We start from the raw sequence: 19,672 nt of genomic DNA on the forward strand, positions 1-19,672 counted from the left end.
ACCATCCCAAGACTGAAGTTCTATATTTAACTTCTAATTAGCTTTTAAGATGGAGTCTGGAAGATTTATGAATGGAATTTTTAGACATGTTTTCCTGAGAGAGCAGGGATTTGAACAATTCTATTGAGGTTGTTCCTAGCATCTAGAAGCACCTTCCATTTAATAAGGTGACTTCACCATTTTGAATTAAACATACCTCCTATGGTAATCTGGCTATATAGTCACAGTCATGTTCACTGTGCACAAGAAAAAGAGACCCAGCAACCCTCAATAGGTGAGTTGGGCTTGCCCGATTTGGCAACTCATCTGAGATGAGTAAAAAGCGGGGCAGTCTGCACCTGTTCATCAACATGCTATCAAGGCTCTTCCCATCATCTGTTCTCACTTGTTTTCATCAGAGAAGATTTGGCATAGTTACTCTCATTAAGGTGATCAGTAAGCATGCCAGATTTCAGCCTTTTACCTGGTGTTATCTTGACCTCATGGCAGATCTTTCTAGAAAGATTTCCCTGGTTTTCCAAGGAAATGCCAGAACTGGCTGGAGAGGAAGAAAATAAAGTATGAGATTTGTAACACACTATCATGCAGTATAGGAATTTATTTCCCATTCAGGAATGAAGACAGATGTGAATGAAGATACAGAGCCCTCCCGGCTCTGGCCAAATGTCCATTTAAACCAGGACCCTTCCTGTGAATTGTCCTTTTCCCAGCCAGGAAAGCTGCAGCCAACTTACTCATTCCTAGTACTTGCCTATGGTGTACCACACCTTTGGCCATTCCTTTTTGTCCTTCTCTGAACCTTTTCTAGTTTTGGTCGTCTTTTTCAGATGAGCAGACTGGAATTGCCCACAATATTAAAAATGCAGGTTCTTTGCATTTTGCTGTAGTCCAATGGATGTTCTCTGATTTGTTCTCTCTTCCTTTAATAATACTCCCTAATATATTTTTAAATGATACTGAGCAGACATTTTCATGGCATTATCCACTATAATCTCAGAACACCTTTCCTGTATTTTAATGGTTAGCCCAGAACAGATTGTTTTTTCTCCCTTTCATCACCTAATATTTATCTACATTAAATTTCATCTGCCATTTTACTGCCCAGTCATGGAGTCCTGTATATTACTTCTGTCCTTCTTCAAAATCAACCTTTGTCTCTAATTCCCTGGTTAACTTAGTATCTGCTAGCAAACTCTGTCATTGCACATTTTCTCTCTTCTTCCAGGTCATTTGATTCTCCCTAAAACCGAACAGCCTGGGTATACTATCATAATCTCATGTTTTCTGAGTGCTCTTTCTAGAATAGCCTGATAATCTATTGATCACACAGGCTCTCTGGCTTGCTTATGGATATGTAAGTTGATTGCTTTGCTCTCTAGATCATATTCCAGTGCAGTTGCATGTAATAAACTAATGACTCAGAAAGTACCATGACAAATAAAGTGTACAACACAATACCTTAAACGAACAGTCTAAATTGATATTTTTGAAGCAATTTGAACTACCCTGATATTCCAAATTTACTTGATACTTCATACATTTCTTTCTCGGTACATGCTTACTTTTTTCTGTGATAGCTTCAGGAAAAAAAAAATTATAAAATTCTAATTGATCTGTAATGGATAGAAAGAGCAATGTATCCTTTTTAACCAGTGTAAGTCTCATTTGTGTGCTTGACCTTTAATTGTTTCCAAGACATGCAAAGAGAAATGCATTCAAACAGAAACATCACATTCAGCCTCTTTTCAATGTGGAAATGAAATATATTCAATTTAATTCTTTCAATTCTGATAGATTTTACAATTACAAATAGAAACATCATCTTTAAAATACCAAGTCATAACAATCAAAGGCTCAGGAGAGGGGATTTTTTTAGTACAAACCCTATAATTTTCTTATAATGAAAGTTTACTGCCAACTGTACTCAGATAAACCATGTGACAGTTTGGATTTCTCCTGTTTAAAAAAAAGTGGTATTATACTCACAGTTTGTGAAGACTGTTAAGTCCAACAAACATTTCTGGTGTTAGGCAACCAATTCTATTATTTGAAAGATCCCTGAAACAAACAAAAAAATATGTGAAACATTAGGTCTGTCTTATTCATATACACACTTACATAATCACATACAGCCTCTTTCTTTTTAACACTTAAGGAGTTAGAGACAAACGAGAAATAAAACCTTTTTCCATAATGTAACATAACTGAATTAAATAGATTTAACAACTTTTATATTAACATTATTGAGCAATATGCCACAATTAAACATACCATACTGCAACTTATACTAATTGCATTAAAATCTGATTTTATCTATGTAGCAAATAAAAAACCAAAAATTATTTCCGTTATAAAGAATTTTCTTTATCAAAGTTACTAGCACCTATTTGTTTACTTATGAAAAATACTATGCATTTTGTTGCATGCAATATTCAGCCAAAATTGACACCTTTTTACTGTTTACTAATGTCTCATCTCATTGACAGCATCCTTTCTTGCCAAAGAAGTCACAGAAACCAGAGGGCAATTAATTTTTGAGCTAGTAAGAAGGTCAGTCTTGATAAGCGCTTGGCAAGCTCTTCTAAGAGCAATACTGTGGCTGTCTCTGACCACAAATAGTACAAGGCATTATGTTCCATAACTTTTGTCTGCAGAAAGGTGAATGGATGTTTTCTGTACAAGTCATACATACAATATAATGTAAAGGATACTTATTGGAAGGAGGCAAAAATAGGTATGAACAATTATGTTGTGATAACAACATGAATACTGCGCCTTGGTGCATTCTGAACTAGTGTTTAATTTTTACGTATTTGGTTTTCAACCTTAACTCAAATTTTCCTTCTTATCAGGTATGTTTTTTTAAATAATTGCAGTAATGTAAGGATTTTAAGTGATTATACATCCATTAAAATGTTAAAACTGATCTGAATACATTTTTGTTTTAGAATCAGTGGTAGTCTTCTGATTCCTTTGTTACATTGTGCGGATTCCCTATTTTTCTATTGTTACATGAGAACACTAAAGTAATCAAACAGGAGAATAAAGGTTGCAGTTTGACAAATCCAGTTATTGCTTTCATGGAGACATATCCAATTAGCTAGAATGTGAAGGCAATATCTTTAGAATTCACTACAAAGTCTTCTTCTATCAGACAAAGAATATATTGTTGTACAATTAAATGATGAAACATTGCATTAGAATGAAAATATTTCTTAAATGCTTGTCAGGGATATTAAGTAGGCAACAGCTGAGAAAATAGTGTGGCTAACAATATAGTGCAATAATTGCGTATTAGCATTATTCTTTAAGTTTTCCTAATAAAAGCTATAGAGAAAATCTAAAAATGCCAGTTTAAGACAAACAAACAAACATACATACAGAGAGAGATATATCTTTCTATTAGAAGAGGTAAATAGTAAACAAGAACCTACCCAGAATTCTTAGATGGGCAATGCTTTACTTCTGCCTAAGCAAAGTCTGAACACGTATGGAAGAAATGCATCACTGGCTGGGGTATAATTTGGGTAGCAAAAGTAAATTTAATCTAAACTAGCCAAAGCAAGTGCATATTTCTCTGTGTGTGGCACACAGTAAAACGGTATTTTTAACAAAGCAAAAGGCTACAGCCCCTTTTCTCAAAGTTTATTTCAATGAGTGTTATTTTCACAATAAGATATATGGCAGTGGCTGAAATCTCTGTGTTGTAAAGCATGTTTTCTAAAAAAACATTAGCAAAAAGAAAAAGACAGCTTGCTGCACATTCCTCCAAACTAATATATGTTATATTAGACATAATTCAATTCATGATGTACAAAGCTAGCGTTCATTTTCAGGAGTAAGACATTTAACTTACTAATGCTGACTTGTAAAATTGATGTTAGAGAAAACAAAACTCTCCTCTGTTGAATAACTGAGTGCCATAATTTTAATGCTTCATAAATTTTCAGTTTTCATCAATTTTGCGCGTACTTTTTTGAGTAAACCCTTGAAATAATTCAGTTTGTCATTCAAATACAAATTATAACAGTTCTCCAAATCATTCACAGAAAACATTCTGATGTTGACAGCCCGCGGTTTGTCTGTCTGACTTGCCATAGCCATATGTCTTGCAGTTGCCCATATTACATCAGCTCCTGCTTTTCACAGCATCATTTATATTTCACATGTGAAATAAGATGTGAATGTAAAGTACAGTCTTAAAGTAATTACTGTATTCAGCATTCAGCAGTTTATTTATTCATTTTGCTCAACTGTCTGCTACCCAATAGTTGCACAGTGAAGGAGTGCAGAGATTTTCTTGCGTACCATGAAACTACACCGATTTGTTTCAAACACGTGGCAGTCTAGTAATGAATCGATTCCCTGTCTCTAGATTGCTCCCAGTGTTACTTGTTCATATCAGTGACAAGGGTTTTTTTGAGATCTAGCATGATAAATCTCAACATTGCCATTCCTAGTTTGCTGAAGAGTCTTTTCTTCTGACTTTTCCAAGCGCCTAATGACTTCCTCTTCCTTGCCTTGTCTCTCCTGGCTGACCCAAGGCTCCACCTGTGCAGTCTTCAGACGTGCAGCCCATGACTTGCACAGGTTTCCTGGTTTTCCCACAAGAGGTCAGGGTTGTGTTATTAGAGTATGTGGCCAAAGCAACAATTAGCACTCATTTTGATCATTTCATTGTATTGCTATCCCTGTATACAGAGTGAGCAAGAAAGTTTCAACCTAATGTTTTTGTTTGTACTAAAAATGTATATGCTACTCTGACTTCATCATTATTATGTCATTGGGTTTCTACCCAAATGCACTAAAACTTAGTGGTCGATGTTAGAAAATACTGCTACCTGTATGATCAGAGATGGAAATCTTTTACTTAGGTTGTGCAGTGTTCCCTGTACGTAGCAGTTAGGGAATTTAACCTCAGAGCAAAAAAGCAGAAGGATTTGTAAATTTTTTTTTCTGTGGATTTGCATTCCTTCTCATCTAAATCTTCCCATCCCACGAAAATAATCCCCGTTTTCTCATAGGTTTTCTCATCACACATAAGACAGCACACACGATGGCTAGGCAGATTTCTGGCATGTGCTGATGGCCTGGTTAGCCAGTACATGGACGTTTGGATGCTGTCACTTGGAAAATTATAATTAAAAAAGGGTTCATCTCACTTTTTCTTTAGGCTGAGTAGAACTAAGGAGGGTCCGTAGTCCTTGTTAATTAAAAGTAAAAAGGCCTACTTGTAGGATCTTAGTAACTTAGATATTTTTACCCTCTACAAATGTAGTTTAAAAATCAGCCAGTGCTTTCAAAAGCACTACGAGAACATTTTCAAAGAGAGGAATACAAGAATGATGGACAGGGAATATATTGTTTCCTTAGAAAACCATGCTAAAAATAAAAAATACCAAGCAGAGTCAATGTGAGAGGTATGAAAATGGTAGACAAATTCTAAAGCACGACAAAGTTTCCTTTCTAAGAATTTATTTTATAGACCTGATCTGTGATAAAAGTAAAGTAGACCTTACATAACGAAAAAAACTTAGTGTAGCACAAAACATTGTTTACACATATTTAAACCACTCAGTTTTATTTCTGATTAATGTCTATAGTGATATATTGTCTGCTAAGTCATTAATTAGGTGTGGTTTTTAACTTTGTAGATGTACTTGTTAGGACATCTTTGGAGAGCAAACAGATAATTTTAAATGGGAAAAGGTAAAAAAGAAGGGGGAAATGGAAAAAAAGAAGGGAAAGAAGAAGAAAAAGGCATGGTAAATTTAGAAAGCACAGTGTGTGATTTTCTATTTTACAGCCAGTGTCCTTATGTGATTATTGCTTGGTGGCATATTTGAGTTGCCCGAGGATAGAAATGTCGATACAAAGACAATTTTCAGAATAATTCAAATGGAATTAACACTTACAGGCGCTTCAGTTCTGAAAGTCCATGGAAGGCCCCTGGCTCAATTGTGCTGATCAAATTATTCTTCAGATCTCTAGAGAGACATAATAGGAGGAGCAATTAATTATCACTTTACCTACTGTACTACTGTTATACATGAGGAGCATGAAATGCAATGCAATTCCAACCTTTATTTGTCTTAGCTAAAACCAAGAATTAATTTCTCTTAAATAGTAACATCAGAAACATTACATCATTTGCAGTTTACAAAACCATATTTTTCCAAGTAAGATGGTTAAGATTAGATGTTAAAAAAAAATATCTGCTTGTTTTAATTCTTCTCCTATTTGTACTTTTCAAAACAAGCTTACCAGCCATTCTTGCCGCAGGAAAAATGTTTTAATCAATGAGTGAATAAAATAATCAGTCAGCAAAGCAAGAGCCTTTTAGTTTGCTTATTCATTGTGCTGTGCACTTTACACTTAATAAATTTCTCATTTCCATCCGATGTAGGCAAAGCAGCTGGCATATGAGACATAAACAGATAGGTCAGGTTTCTGTCCTGAAATACAAGCAATTTCTCATATTTGGCAGATAGGTGCTTCATTTTGTACTTGGTGACAATCCAGAGGATCGGTTGTTGCGCAGATAAAGAATATTTCACTGGCGTTAGTAATCTCATCTGCTCTTGGCACAGTGCTTGGGGCCATGACACTGCTCTCAGCTCAGTCCCCACAGAGATTTACTACTGGATTGTCTCAAGGCTCTTCGTGATGTGAACCCTGAGGAAATGCCTTCAGTGCAATTAGATAAGCAGGCCTAGGAGATAAATGCTGTAAATTCTTGTAGAGTCAGTGTTCATCTTCTGACAATTTGCAATTCATAGGGAACGTCTGGTGCGCGATAATATCAGTGTTGTTTTTCAGACTGGCCACTTCCAGCACGTTACAGCACATACACTGCTTGACTCTGCCAAAGCGTGGATGTATCAACAGCCACATGAGTCATCTTATTTATGACTTTTTATTTTACTGCAAATAAAATGCACACTAGGTGAAATCTTGGTTCCACTAACTGCGATTGCCCTCAGTAGGGCAAGATTTCATGCCAAATGTTCACAGTAGGATTTATTTTCATTTCAAAGTTAAAATCATAAATAAATATTTCTGTATTTTTGTAGTCATTTTTGCAGATCTTTTGAATACAGTTCCTAAAATTTGCATGTCACACCCATTCGTTTTAGTGATGATGATGAGTGATCTGTCCCTAACAAAGATCTGAGTCAGACCCTTAACGGTCAAGTTCAGCTTTCAGCTTGCAACATGCAACACTTGGAGTCCTTAAGAAGGTGATAAGACATTCTGATTACTTATGTACAAGACATTTTGTCTTACATATGTGAAATGCAGAGCTATCAAATGCACAGCAGTCCAAGACTGCAATTTTGATGGAGAAAAACCCTTGAAGTCCTTATCATCTCAGTTTAGAAAGTATATCTAGATATTCAGCTGTTTAAGTTGTAAAATCCTAACTGTAAACAAGGTTCAAGATAATCACTTAGCCTTGGTTAAAGTCTACTCAGCTCAAAGTTTAAGCTGCATAATTGGCAAGGTACAATACACAAGTATGATACATGGCAACGTCACCTGTCCAATATTTTTAGATCACCATTTCTTCTTTGTTCCAGCTTGCTCTACATAGTGCTTTCATCATGAATATGTGTTGCTCCTGATCTTGTGACATTATTGGAAAAAAGCAAAGGACCAGGAGAAAGATAAGAAGGGAGCTATTTATTTAAAATTTAAATCAAGCAATAGGCTATGCTTTAAGTCTTTTTAAAATGCAAGTACTGCAAAGCATACAGGTTTAATTATTAAGAGTATCTGCAATTAACTCATCTGAAGTTACAAGCATTCATAAAGCTAGGAAATATATTAGAAAATTTTTTAGCCATGCGTGTCTGAAACCCAGTGGTTTAGTTTCTTACTGGTTTTACCTTACCTTGTTTTAGATATTTCAAAGTTTCTCTTTTTCAGTTGCTATTTTCACTAATAAACCATTATCTGTTTATTATGCAAATGAAATAAACTTGATAAAATATACTAATCTCAGTCCAACACAAATACAATGGATATTACAAGAACATATTAAAACTGCACCAGGTATTCCAGTTGTCAAGTACTGATGTAACTTTTAAACAGCGATGCACAAATGTATGCATATATAAATACTTTAAGTATACGCATTACATAGCATAGGTCATTCCTATTTGCCCGCGCCACAACGGCAGTCTCTCGCTCATTGCTAAGCTAGTAAAAAGCATAAAACCCAGAGGTGCTTCCTTTTCCCTGCTACTGTGCAGTACAGAGATAAGTATGCCTGTACTGCCTGGGAAAGGGAGTGAGTCAGAGCCCACGAAATTCCCCATAGTCTCAAGAAACCAGCAATATGAGCCAGAGGCAGGGGGAGAAAAGGTGGCACATGGGAGGGGAGAGAAAAAGGAAAGTGTCAGTTGAGGAGACAGGTAAAGGTGCCAGAAAGGGGCAGAGCTTGGGCAAGGACCTTGATGATGATTTGAGGGTTCATAAGAAAGCTGCACAGTGTATAACTAATTTTAGGCATAGGTCTAAGCTCTTTCCTTTCTCCTGGAAATCACGTAAGCAAAACAATGGCAGAAACACAGATGTCAAGGTTGGTGCTTGCACTGATTCTTATCTGGCAAAGCACACAACAACCCCATAGACAACAGAGAGGAATTAGGGGCTACAGCCATCCTCCTGCGGGTATTCTGCCCTTCTCCCTGTTCCCTAATCCAGGCAAAGCAGTTTTCTTCCTTGCTTTGTTCCCTTCCCTTCTACTGGATTTGGATGACAGTAGCTGATTTAATCACAAATGAAACACAGGAGATGATGCTCGTTATCATGAAAACACTCTCTAAGAACTGGAAGAAGCTTTGAGGTTTTTTTAAATTTTGTAGTCAAACATTTTCATCTTAGGTCCCTGTCATGACAATTCCTTTAACTCCACATTTTCCACACCGTCTCATAAACAAAACTGTTTATACAAAACTTCCGCAGCCTCTTCTCCAGAGTCCCACCAACTTGCAAAGACAAGTCAATATGTTTGGTAAAAGTTAATCTACATGAGTGTATTCTCCTTTGATGGTTTAGGGTTTTTGCTGTGTGGGTGAGCCAAAGCCTCATTTTTTTTTTAACTTTCAAATATGCAATACTAAACAGTTTGGTCTACTCTGGTTCTGTTCACACCAAACATCAGGGCTTAGCTTTCTCTAGACAGCACTACTGACAATATCCTCATGAATGAAATGTAGATCCTTTTGCTTGTACAGTATGTTAAATATGTAACGACTCAGGTTGAAGGAAGTTCTTTAACTTGCAGAAGGGAGTCTACATGGAAAAGACTGAAAGGTCACTGTTCTCATCATGTGAACTTCCGTATTCTTAAAACTTAAAGACAAACAAACAAAACAAAAACCCTAACCCGACACTATAAATCCTTTGGATCTATGCTGATTCATCACAGGCTTTAAACTGGGACACATCTGAAAACCACTTAAGAGGCATAGTTCAGGGCAAATATCCACATTTTAGGCAGGGGAAACTGACAGTTTTAATCATTAATCTTTCTATCAATTACACATGTTCTGTGTTAACCGACAACTCATTTAAATGCTCTGCAAGTTGTAATTAGGTGATCATCTCTTATAGCCAACAGTGGTAACAGCTCACAACAAATAAAAAAAGTCAGTATGAGTGGCAAACTGTTGGCAGGTGAGTTTTAATGCCAGTCAAAATAACGAAGTAGACAAAAGGTCTTCCATTTACTGAAATCCTCTATGTTCTAGTTTATGGAAACTCTGCTCTGTTTCCCCATAACTTGTAACCACATAGGAAAAACCAGCATAATCCTAAACTATCATCTACAGGAAGAAAAAAGGCCAGTTTAATGTTAGTAGAAGGCAGCCCGTTTCAAGGAAAAGTGTCCATCACTTGCACTGTCCCAAACAAGACATCTGGTCTCCTTATTTTGGAAATTACACTTAGGTAGGTCATTTTAGTAAGGATATTCTCAGAAAATTGTAGATGATTATACTACCCACAATCCTGGCACTTTCTTAGTAATTAGTATTATTCCATAATGTTTCCATATACTTCTGGCCTAACAAAATAGGTGTTTTCTTCCTTGTCATCCTTGAAGACTAAAATGTGATTAAAATAAAGAAATAAAATTATCACAACTGTTAATCACTTACAATTCTTACTTCTACATTAGGAGAATCTATTTGCTTGCCTCCCACTCGTATTTTTTACAAAATTACTTTTATTAAAATACTAAATTAGCTTCTTCCATTTTCTAATTTAGCAAAGAGTTTGTTATAGTGAAGCCTTATAACAATGAGTATCAACTTTCACTGAGCTAAATAAAGAAACCAGAGTAAATTTGGTTGTATGTTTACATTTTTTCCCCAAGAGCTACTGCTGAGGTTTGGCAAAAGGTCATGATCCAAGGCATGCCAAACAGCAGCCCAGCCTGGGCCACACACATGCACACATGCATACATACCATGCAAGTGATTTTATCATCAACCAAAAGTAAGAGAAAAGGGAAAGAACCCCGGTATCATAATATTGAATGACCACAGCGTGACCCAGTTAAAGTCCAAAAAGAAAGCATTTTCTAACTAACAGTTATGGTTTTGCACCATTTCTGATGCAGCGTTCTAACTTTAAAGTATCTATTCTGAATCCGAATGACGTGTCATTAGTGGTGTGGGTGTATATATCTAGTGGCGTGACCTGAAAATAAATCTAAACCAAGTGCCTTGTCCAAGTACAGATAGATGGAAGCTACATGAAGTTAGCTGTAGTCATAACAACTGCAGCACTTATGTCGAGGCCGCACAAAAATAAAATACTACAATATTTATTGAAATACGTTTCCCCTAATTTTGTTACAGTTGCTCGATATACTTGCTGCATGGTACTCTGATCTTAACTAGACCTGAATAGGTAAAAGAACAATACAGAATGGACCATGTTATCATTAAAAACCATTCTCAAATGGTTACAGTAAGTTAACAGAGGAGAGTTTCCTTTTCACTTACAAGTCCGAACTTACATAAATTACATACGATAACCATTAAGCACTGTCCTCCTACATGTATGTAGATAATTTGTGTGCATATGCAAATAATAGTCCCACAGGTAAAAACACTCGAGGATTCTTTTACTAAGTATTACAAGCTGCTGGGGGTTTATCAACTTACACATTAATCTTTGAACTGACTTTTACTTACTAAAGACATTTAAGAGGAGTTACCTCAACAAAACCAGCTGACTTAAGGAGAGGAAATCTGTGTTTGAAATACTCACTTCCTGATGTCTTAGCTGAGAGGTAAATGAAACAAGAGGAAGAGGCTACTAATGGGACTTTACAAGAACATTTAATAGCTACTCCAGGCCTCTCAGCTATTAGACATTTTCCGTGGCCAAATCCCTGATTATCTAAATGTATTCTTGAGATTCTTGATGCTTCAAGTTCACAGTATACACTTACACAGTATAAAACAGTGGGAAAAATCACTAAAATATACACAGTCCGTTAACAAAAGAATCAATTTATCTTAAACTACATTCTGACATTTTGGGCATTTTGTACCAACATCTATGCCTTCAGACACTGCAGATTCTTCCCCCAACTTACAATATATGTACTGTAGATATTTTGAATACATATTCATAACAAGAATGTTCAACTAATTCCAGTACTTCGTTCAAATTCCTGACATCGATACATCTTTCATAAAAAATTATAGGTTGTACCATGAGGACATCTGTGTTTAGAAAGCTGTCATTATGGTGCTGCAAACTTTCCAAAAAAGCTCTGAGAAGAGCAACCAGTTGTTGAGCAGATGCCAAATACCAGTGAAATATGACTGACTTTCCACATTTTGCATATTACTATGAAACAACAACAGCAAAAAAAAAAAAAAAAGTCACATCTTCCACGTCTTTCTCATGTGAAATATTCCAGCTAAACTAAATGTCACCTTTGCCCAAGAAATGAATGCAGACTCGGGACCCTTGAAGAAGATTCACTTTTGAAACACGATTATGATCACTGTGGTAGGAAAGAGGCATAGTCAATGATGAAAGACAACATTTAGCACCTATCCTGCAGTCACGATAGTGAGTGTCAGGGTTAGCAGTCCTGGATACAGGAACAAAGAATTAAGATGATATTGGTAAAATGTGTTTGAAGACATTTCAAACACACCCATCTGTACAGTACCTATCAGGAGCAAGTGACTCGTTATTATACTGTGATGGCCTGGATATTATCAAAACTTCTTTTCACCTCCATTGTTGGTGAAATCGTTGTCAGTCACACACTGTAGACTGAGAAACAGGCAAGTTAAGCGATATCCATTACCTGGCATCATCATCAATAACTAAAGCACTCCCATGAAACTCCAGAGCTCTTGGTTCTTGGTTTTTTATGATGAGAGTGGATATTTAATCTACCTTCCAGAATCAGAAAAGTTACGGTTGCGTTGCAGTTAAGTTTCAAGACATAAGGATAAATCTTTTTTTTAGATTATTCCCACAAGATAATTAACATAAACATGCATATAAACACGGACAATAATTGTCCAACAGTGGTCTGCCTTTGCAGACACAAAGGCTACAGGTCTTTTGTTTGTTTAGCATGTTGGTGCATGTTGATTATGCATTTTCCTTTAATTTTCTTTTTTAATCTAAGCCATTACTGGTTGGATTACCTAAAACAATAGACCCTAAGGACTGCACAAAAAAATAACTGCTGCCCATTCAAGGTACTAATGAATGATCGGAAATTTCAAACCAGTCACTTGATGGCAATAATGACATCTAGAACAACAGAAAGGTCATCACATTTTTGTTTTTTAATTTAAGGACGATGACTCATTCACATCAAATGTGCTGTGGTAATTTGGCAGTTATTCATTATTCAGGAACATGCCTAAAAGTGTTAAACAAAGTGCCAATAATGGCAGCTGAAACAAAACAGATACAGGCTTTACAGCAGTTTGCTTGCTCAAAGTATCCCACAGAATGTTACAACGTATTTCATTTTAATGGTAATAATCATAGAGCAAGAATATAAGGCTCAGAGTATTTTAATTGAAGGAGCAGTATGTCAAATAAAGGAAAGTGAGTAAAAAGCTTTACTTTAAGCTTTTTTTAAGGTAAAGGAGGATAGACTTTCATTGAAATTTTTTTGTTGATACATTTTTCTACATGTATACATTAGAAAATAACATTTTAAAAGATTAATTTTTCCAGTATAAACTCTAGTTTCAGTCTAAATATAGCATCAACCAATCAGAATCTGGGATGAGGATACAAAGACTTTTGGTACCTGCCCTTAGTTTAGCATTTTGTAATTGATAGCTCAAAATGAAATGCATTTTCCAATAAAGAAAAATCACCAGTGCTTTCCAGATTCTTTTTCTTTGGCCTGTTTTCAAGAAGAAAAAATTCAGCAAAATATTCACATTCCAAACATACACAACCGTTCCTATATATGTTTTATTTTCCTGGAAAATGCCACAAAAACAGAGATGTATGGTAGGGTCACGTTAGGTCTGAAAGTTATTGGCTATGTAGGTGCAAAAGCACATGCTTGGCAGTTGTAACCTGGGGAGTCGAGGCGGAGTGGCTGTGTTGCCCAGCAGGAGGAGTCCCGTGGATCAGTTCCATGGGGCTGAAACAAGACTGAAAAGTCAGAAGCAATAAATGCCGAGAGAAGCACATAAAGTGGATTTCAGTGTCCACAGCTTTGCAAGCAGCTCTGCGGTGCCAGCAGAAAGTACCTCCATGAGTGTTGGCAATCATGCCCTGGTGTACAGCGATAGATTTGGCATAACGTTGATTACGATAGCAGAGCTTGCGTCTACCCATAACTATGTAGAGACATGGCGAGCACAGAAACCTTTGGTGGCTGAAAAGAGCCAGAGGCTTCCTTAATTTCTACAACCCTTGGGACTTTGTGTGTTCATGCCTAGAATGCAGTTCAGCATGGGTTAGGTTTCTTGACACACGCTCCACTCCTTTTGAAGAAAGGCTAACCGTTGGGGGAAAAAAAAGAAGAAAAAAAAATCAGTTCTGAGCAGAATTCCAACCTGTGAGAAAACTGTTTGCAAAGAAAGTGGAAAAGTAGGGGGAAAAAGTATACCCAACTTTTTTTTTAAGTGAAGTGCACAGACCAAATCAAATGTAAAACAGACACTTAGAAAGTGAATAAAAAGTACTTTCTACTGAGAAAGGTTTAAACTCCAGTGTAGGAATTGTTATTCCACATTCTAAGACTGCAATTATTTGCCTGTTACAGATTTCCAGCAATGTGTATTCAACATCCTTAGGTCAAATTCCAAACTCTGGAATCACAGTTTAACAGCATAATTACAATTTTGAAAATGAAATATTGGAAATTAATCCAGTATTTTCAGAAGTGCACCTGATTTAATTTTCCACAATAAAACAGGGAGATTTGCATTTTTACACTAAATTATCAGCGGTATCACGATAATGAAAATGTGTTTTAGTAGCTATGAGAACCGTAAAATACACAAACCATTGTATCATGGAGTTTGGGGTGTTGGGTTTTTTTTAAGGAAATGTTTGATTCTTTTTCTGTTACTAAACCAATATTGACTTGGAAGAATACAAGCAATTCTATATTGAATTTCAATTTGAACTTCAGAGAAATATTTTCTTCCATGGCTTAAAACATCCGAAGAAAAGAAGAATTAATTCCACCCTGAGCTGTAAAGGAAAGATAAGTACCTGCAGATGGCCCATAGATTAGCTTAGAGTAGTTCTGAGCCAAAAATAAGATAGTTTACTACTCAGTGTAAATCAATAAAATAAAAATCATCTTTCCTGTAATGTTTATTTTATTGTAGTGTTTTCATAATACAGAAGTAGAACACTTCTAAAAATAAGGTGATTCAATTATAAAATGTCAAGGAGGGACTCCATCTTTCTGCCTGCCCACTATTTCTATGTCATCTCATTAAAAGAGCAAGAATCTTAATTAACGATATCACAAAGAACATAGTCACTGAATCCTGAGTGACCTGCAGTCATTATTTAGCTCATGATGGGAGACGGACAGGACAACACTGCAATAACCTTGACCCATCTCCAGGAATGAGCACGCTCAAAGCCATTCTTCCTATTTACCTGGGAATATGACAATGCCCAGATACCTTCCAGCATCACCTACAGCAGGAAGCCTTGTCCAGATAAGGAGGGGAAAAAGCCTAAAAATAGAGACCATTTGAACCTTTAATTCAGCCAATGTGAGAGGGAACATTAACTACATAGAAATCCTGTCAATTTAAACTGTCAGTAAGAAGTGGTTTAAGGATAACAGGGTAGAATTGTCTATAAGCAGTTTAGCTCAGAGGAATTAAATCTTGGTGAAAGACTGGTCTGGGAATCCTTCCCCAGAAGCCTCTGTTTTATATAAACTGGGGCTTTGGTAATAACTTAGACAAATTTCAGTAATTTCAGTAACAACCATGTGTGCCAATAAGAAGGCATGCAGAATTGTCTTCTCCTGCAGAAATTGGGAGTATCCTCTTCAACGACTCTGAAGAACTTCCTTGAGTATTTTCACTGCACAGTTTTTACATTTGCACTTTCCTGCAGGTACTTGCAGAAATTTTAAAATTCTTTTTGCTAAAATTTCATATGAAATACGGATGAATGATAGAGCAAACTAGAAGGTTGAAAAGTAAGGAGACAAGAGGATCTATATGAATGTACAATTTCTACACATTCTTTAAGCTCACCGCCATATACTTCATATGCTATACAATGCATATGTTGTGAGATTTTCAAGTAAAAACTATTTTAAACAAACTGAACAAATTATATTTCTTCTACCTCAGAAGTGCCAGACTGATATTAATTTCAAGCCAAACCCTCTCCTATTAAAAATAATAAGCTGGCATGTGCTTTAAAGCTTGTCCCTGGTGGTCCCACTTGAAATGTTCTTTTTGAATGATTTCCATGCTTTGTTGGTTTTTTTCTAGTGTTTCAGACAAAATTACAGTTTTTTACAATAAATTTTCTTTTGTTTATATAAATGTCTCAGTTATTCAGCTCTAGCATATGCAAAGATTATTAAAAAAACCAACAAAAATCAACACAGCTATAACAACACACAATAGTAGCTGGGGCCACAGGAACACCCACAGGTCTTCAAGCCCTGAAAGTATACCAAAAAATGGAGGAAACAGGAAAGGAAGCACAAAAAAAGGATGCGGGGAAAGAAGGAGTATGTTATTGTTGGAGATAATTATTGCTGAACACTGTTAGTATGTTTTGTTCAGTTAGATATCACTTCCTTTTCTATCTTTCTCACCGCACAGAGTAATAAAACTTCTTTTCACAGCTTGTTTTTTCATACCTTCCTTCATGGCACCTCCTATCCTACCTTCCTCACATTGCCTCTCTCTCTGCCCCTCAGAAACGGTGCTTTGTTTCCACAGTCTTCCTACGTAAGGCCAGGGACCCCGCTATTCTCTCCCACAAATAATTCAGTTTATTCGTCAAAACCTCATTCAGGCAGGAAGGGGGCAGGGAAGCCCACAGGTGCTTTGGGGAGCCACAACCCAATTTCTCTGCTCCCTGCCTAGCCAGCTGTGCCATGCTGGTTTCCTAACGGGTTATTTTATTTTCAGTTCATTGTGGAAGTGAATTAAGGACTGTATTTCTCAGTAAAGTGCACATGCTATATTGAGAATAAAAGCATACAGACAAGGGATTAATCAGCAATGGATATCTCACTTTAAAGCTCAGAATCATGTCCATATACGATAAATCCTAATACAACTATTTCCCTACCCAAAAACCTGTTAATACCTTCCAGTGCTGCTAGAGCTAGAAGTACTAAGGAAGAAACTTTGGTGGCAGCAAAGGTACTTTATGGTGGCTATTTTAACACATGTATTTATAATCTGCACTTGATACATCTTCTTAAAGGATGACAGCATCTGACACAAATCGTGTGTTATCTTAATGACATCACTATGTAAAACGTCAGATGAGTATATAATACAGCTGAGATGGCTGACTGCACATCAGACTGACTGAACTATTTCTGGTCCTAATGGGAAACAGGAGCCTAGATGCTCATAAATTCAATTAAGCGACTTCCTGAAACACAGCTAAACTTCATGTTATATAAATTAAAAAAAATTAAAAAAATATTGTCCATGATTTAAACAGCTCTATAAACTAACTTTACAAGTTAGTTTATTTTATATTCCTGTCATTTAGGACTACTAATATTGACTTTTTATATAGAACACCTTATATAATTTTTCTAATGTGCAATGCCCTGATAAATCTATTCATAACTGTGCTATAGCAAAAATAATCCTAGTGTCTAATCAACCAGTTTGTTCAACTATACAAGTAACAACTTATATTGCAACAAAATGATGACTTAACAGCACGTGTCCAGGCAAAACTCCTGAGAAACACTGCAAAGTGTTTTTACACACCTGTATTTTAAGAGGTGTATAAAAATAATTCCTTGTAATAATAACTCTTACAGCTAATAAATGTATCTAAACTAGTAGACTGTTAGACTGTTCTAGGTTAGGAATACAGCTACAGTTGACCCTGAGGAACTGGTACTGTATTTAATTGTACAGGTGCTTTGCACTGACTGACCACACAGGAAAGATGCTTTTCATTCTAACTTGACAGCAAAAGTGATCTGCAAATTATGACCTTTCAGTCCTGCCTACGGTTGTCTAATACAACTTTCTTTCACTCTGTTTCTAAACAATCCACTCACTTTTAACCACTAGTGATTTTCCCTATATTTATTTCCCTTTGCTTACATTGCTATCCACTGAATTTCAAGCAGAAATGCCTGGCTTTTGTCATGTTCTGCACGTTTTGTATTCATGCAACAGCAACTGTAATAATTTTGAAGATGTTTTTCCATTAAAATATTTCCCTGGGATTATATTTAATAAAAATATATGTCTTATATTCATTCCTCCCACTTTGAAACATTTTTATCTTTTACACCTGAAAAGATACATACAGTATGTTTTGCCCTTTTAAAAAGTGATGAATCCAGTACCTACTCATAAAGCACATCACAGTACTAGACTGTGATCTAAATGCTTTTTAGCTAAAAATAAAAAAAGCTTCTTAATACTTTTATGCAGTAAAACAAATTATTGAATTGCGGATTATGACCATCACTTGCAAACATCATTCTTACTAAATAAATCTAATAATCTTTTCTATAGTCCTGTTATGAACTGTTTAGATACTAGGATAATTATAATTTAGATACTAGGATAATGTAATATAAATGACTATATAAAGGCAAAAATTTCTTGATTATATGAGAGACATAAGGAGCACAAAGATAATGACCATTGCACCAGTAAAATATGATGGCGTGGAGAACTCTTCCAAGTATTTCAGCTACATACTACATCCAATTTTAATAATTATTTAAGTACCGATCAAGTCAAATTAGACCTTGTATTCCAAATGTCTCCTGCATCTCTTCATGAAGGAAACTTTCACAGATGAGGTTTTACTAGTCCTTCATAAACTAAGCTTTATATTACCGTACATCAATAGGACTACACTTTTCTTATTCTTGCAAAGTCTCAAATAATATGACCAACAGAACAACATCCATCTATGGAAAATTTAGAAAGCACTGTAACATTTAATTTTATGTTGATTTCATTACAAAATTATATTCTTTTATTTGAAAAAATATTTACCATTTAGTATGCAGTTTGCATTGCAGTACATAAACCTCTCAACTGGTCCTCTGCAAAAGCATCCCTCCTCAACGGCTACTTCACTTCAAGAAAACGAAACCTGGCCCTGGCCCCTGATGCGTCTCTCTCTCATTCAAAACCACTAAAATATTTCTTCCTAGGTGAGATTTATTAATGGGGAAACAATGCTGTTTCAAACTAGCATTTCCTTTCTAAGTTGCCATTTTTTTCAAGCGATCTCAAACCTTCTCAGCTGAAACCCAACTAACAACTCTGTGCTTCATGCTGATTTCAATTGTGACTATAGTTCACTATAACTATATCATTATAACTATTTGTGAACTAGCAGAATCTGACCTTTTTATTAAAAGATGACTGTGAATCTCCTTAACAGATGGCCCAATGTGAAACTGGTTTATCGGGGTGCAGGTCACTCTTTGACTTTTCTAAGGTCAATACCAAATTTTGAATTTATCCTTTTCCTGAGAACTCTGAAATAACTCAGCTCAACAGATCAGCAACAGTTGCCAGAGAGCTCAATAAATAATGCTTATGTTCTTTGGAGATTCTTCCTTTTGTAGGTTATTTTCGTTTAGCCAATATTGAGACATAAAAAACCTGTTATATTTATATAAGCAGTATCAGTAAAGAATGCTGGGACACAGCTAGTCAAATCACGTGAAGTATTCACAAACAGGAGTACGAACATTTCTGAAATAAAAAGCAAGACTGGATAATCTCTTCTTCAAATCAATTGACCTGAATGGCAGAAACCATTTTCAACACTTTTAAATACTCAAAGCATATCAAACTCAGAAATGACTTAGTGCCTAGCAGAACCACAGTAATATATACTGGCCACCCAAAGCATGACGGGGAAAGTGTTGGCCCAGGTCCAAAAAAGCACTTAGGCAGCCTAAAGTGAAACTTCAGCGGAACCT

General features: G+C 35.9%; 1 protein-coding gene across 3 annotated transcripts in view; it reads right to left on the reverse strand.

The window, feature by feature from the left end:
- Positions 1 to 19,672, reverse strand: part of LOC143160727 (adhesion G protein-coupled receptor A1-like) — a 296,528-nt gene that overhangs the window by 184,572 nt on the left and 92,284 nt on the right. For 2 of the 3 annotated variants that reach the window (XM_076338820.1, XM_076338822.1), the window contains exons 3-4: positions 5,916 to 5,987; positions 1,987 to 2,058 (exon numbers count right to left, since the gene is read on the reverse strand). In XM_076338820.1, coding sequence (XP_076194935.1) covers positions 1,987 to 2,058; positions 5,916 to 5,987 — 144 coding nt within the window. Of the gene's footprint in view, positions 1 to 1,986; positions 2,059 to 5,915; positions 5,988 to 19,672 lie in introns of those variants that run through there. The other variant, XM_076338821.1, reaches the window with a different exon arrangement.

Source organism: Aptenodytes patagonicus, chromosome 5, assembly GCF_965638725.1.
Source record: "Aptenodytes patagonicus chromosome 5, bAptPat1.pri.cur, whole genome shotgun sequence".
Taxonomy (NCBI): Eukaryota; Metazoa; Chordata; class Aves; order Sphenisciformes; family Spheniscidae; genus Aptenodytes; species Aptenodytes patagonicus.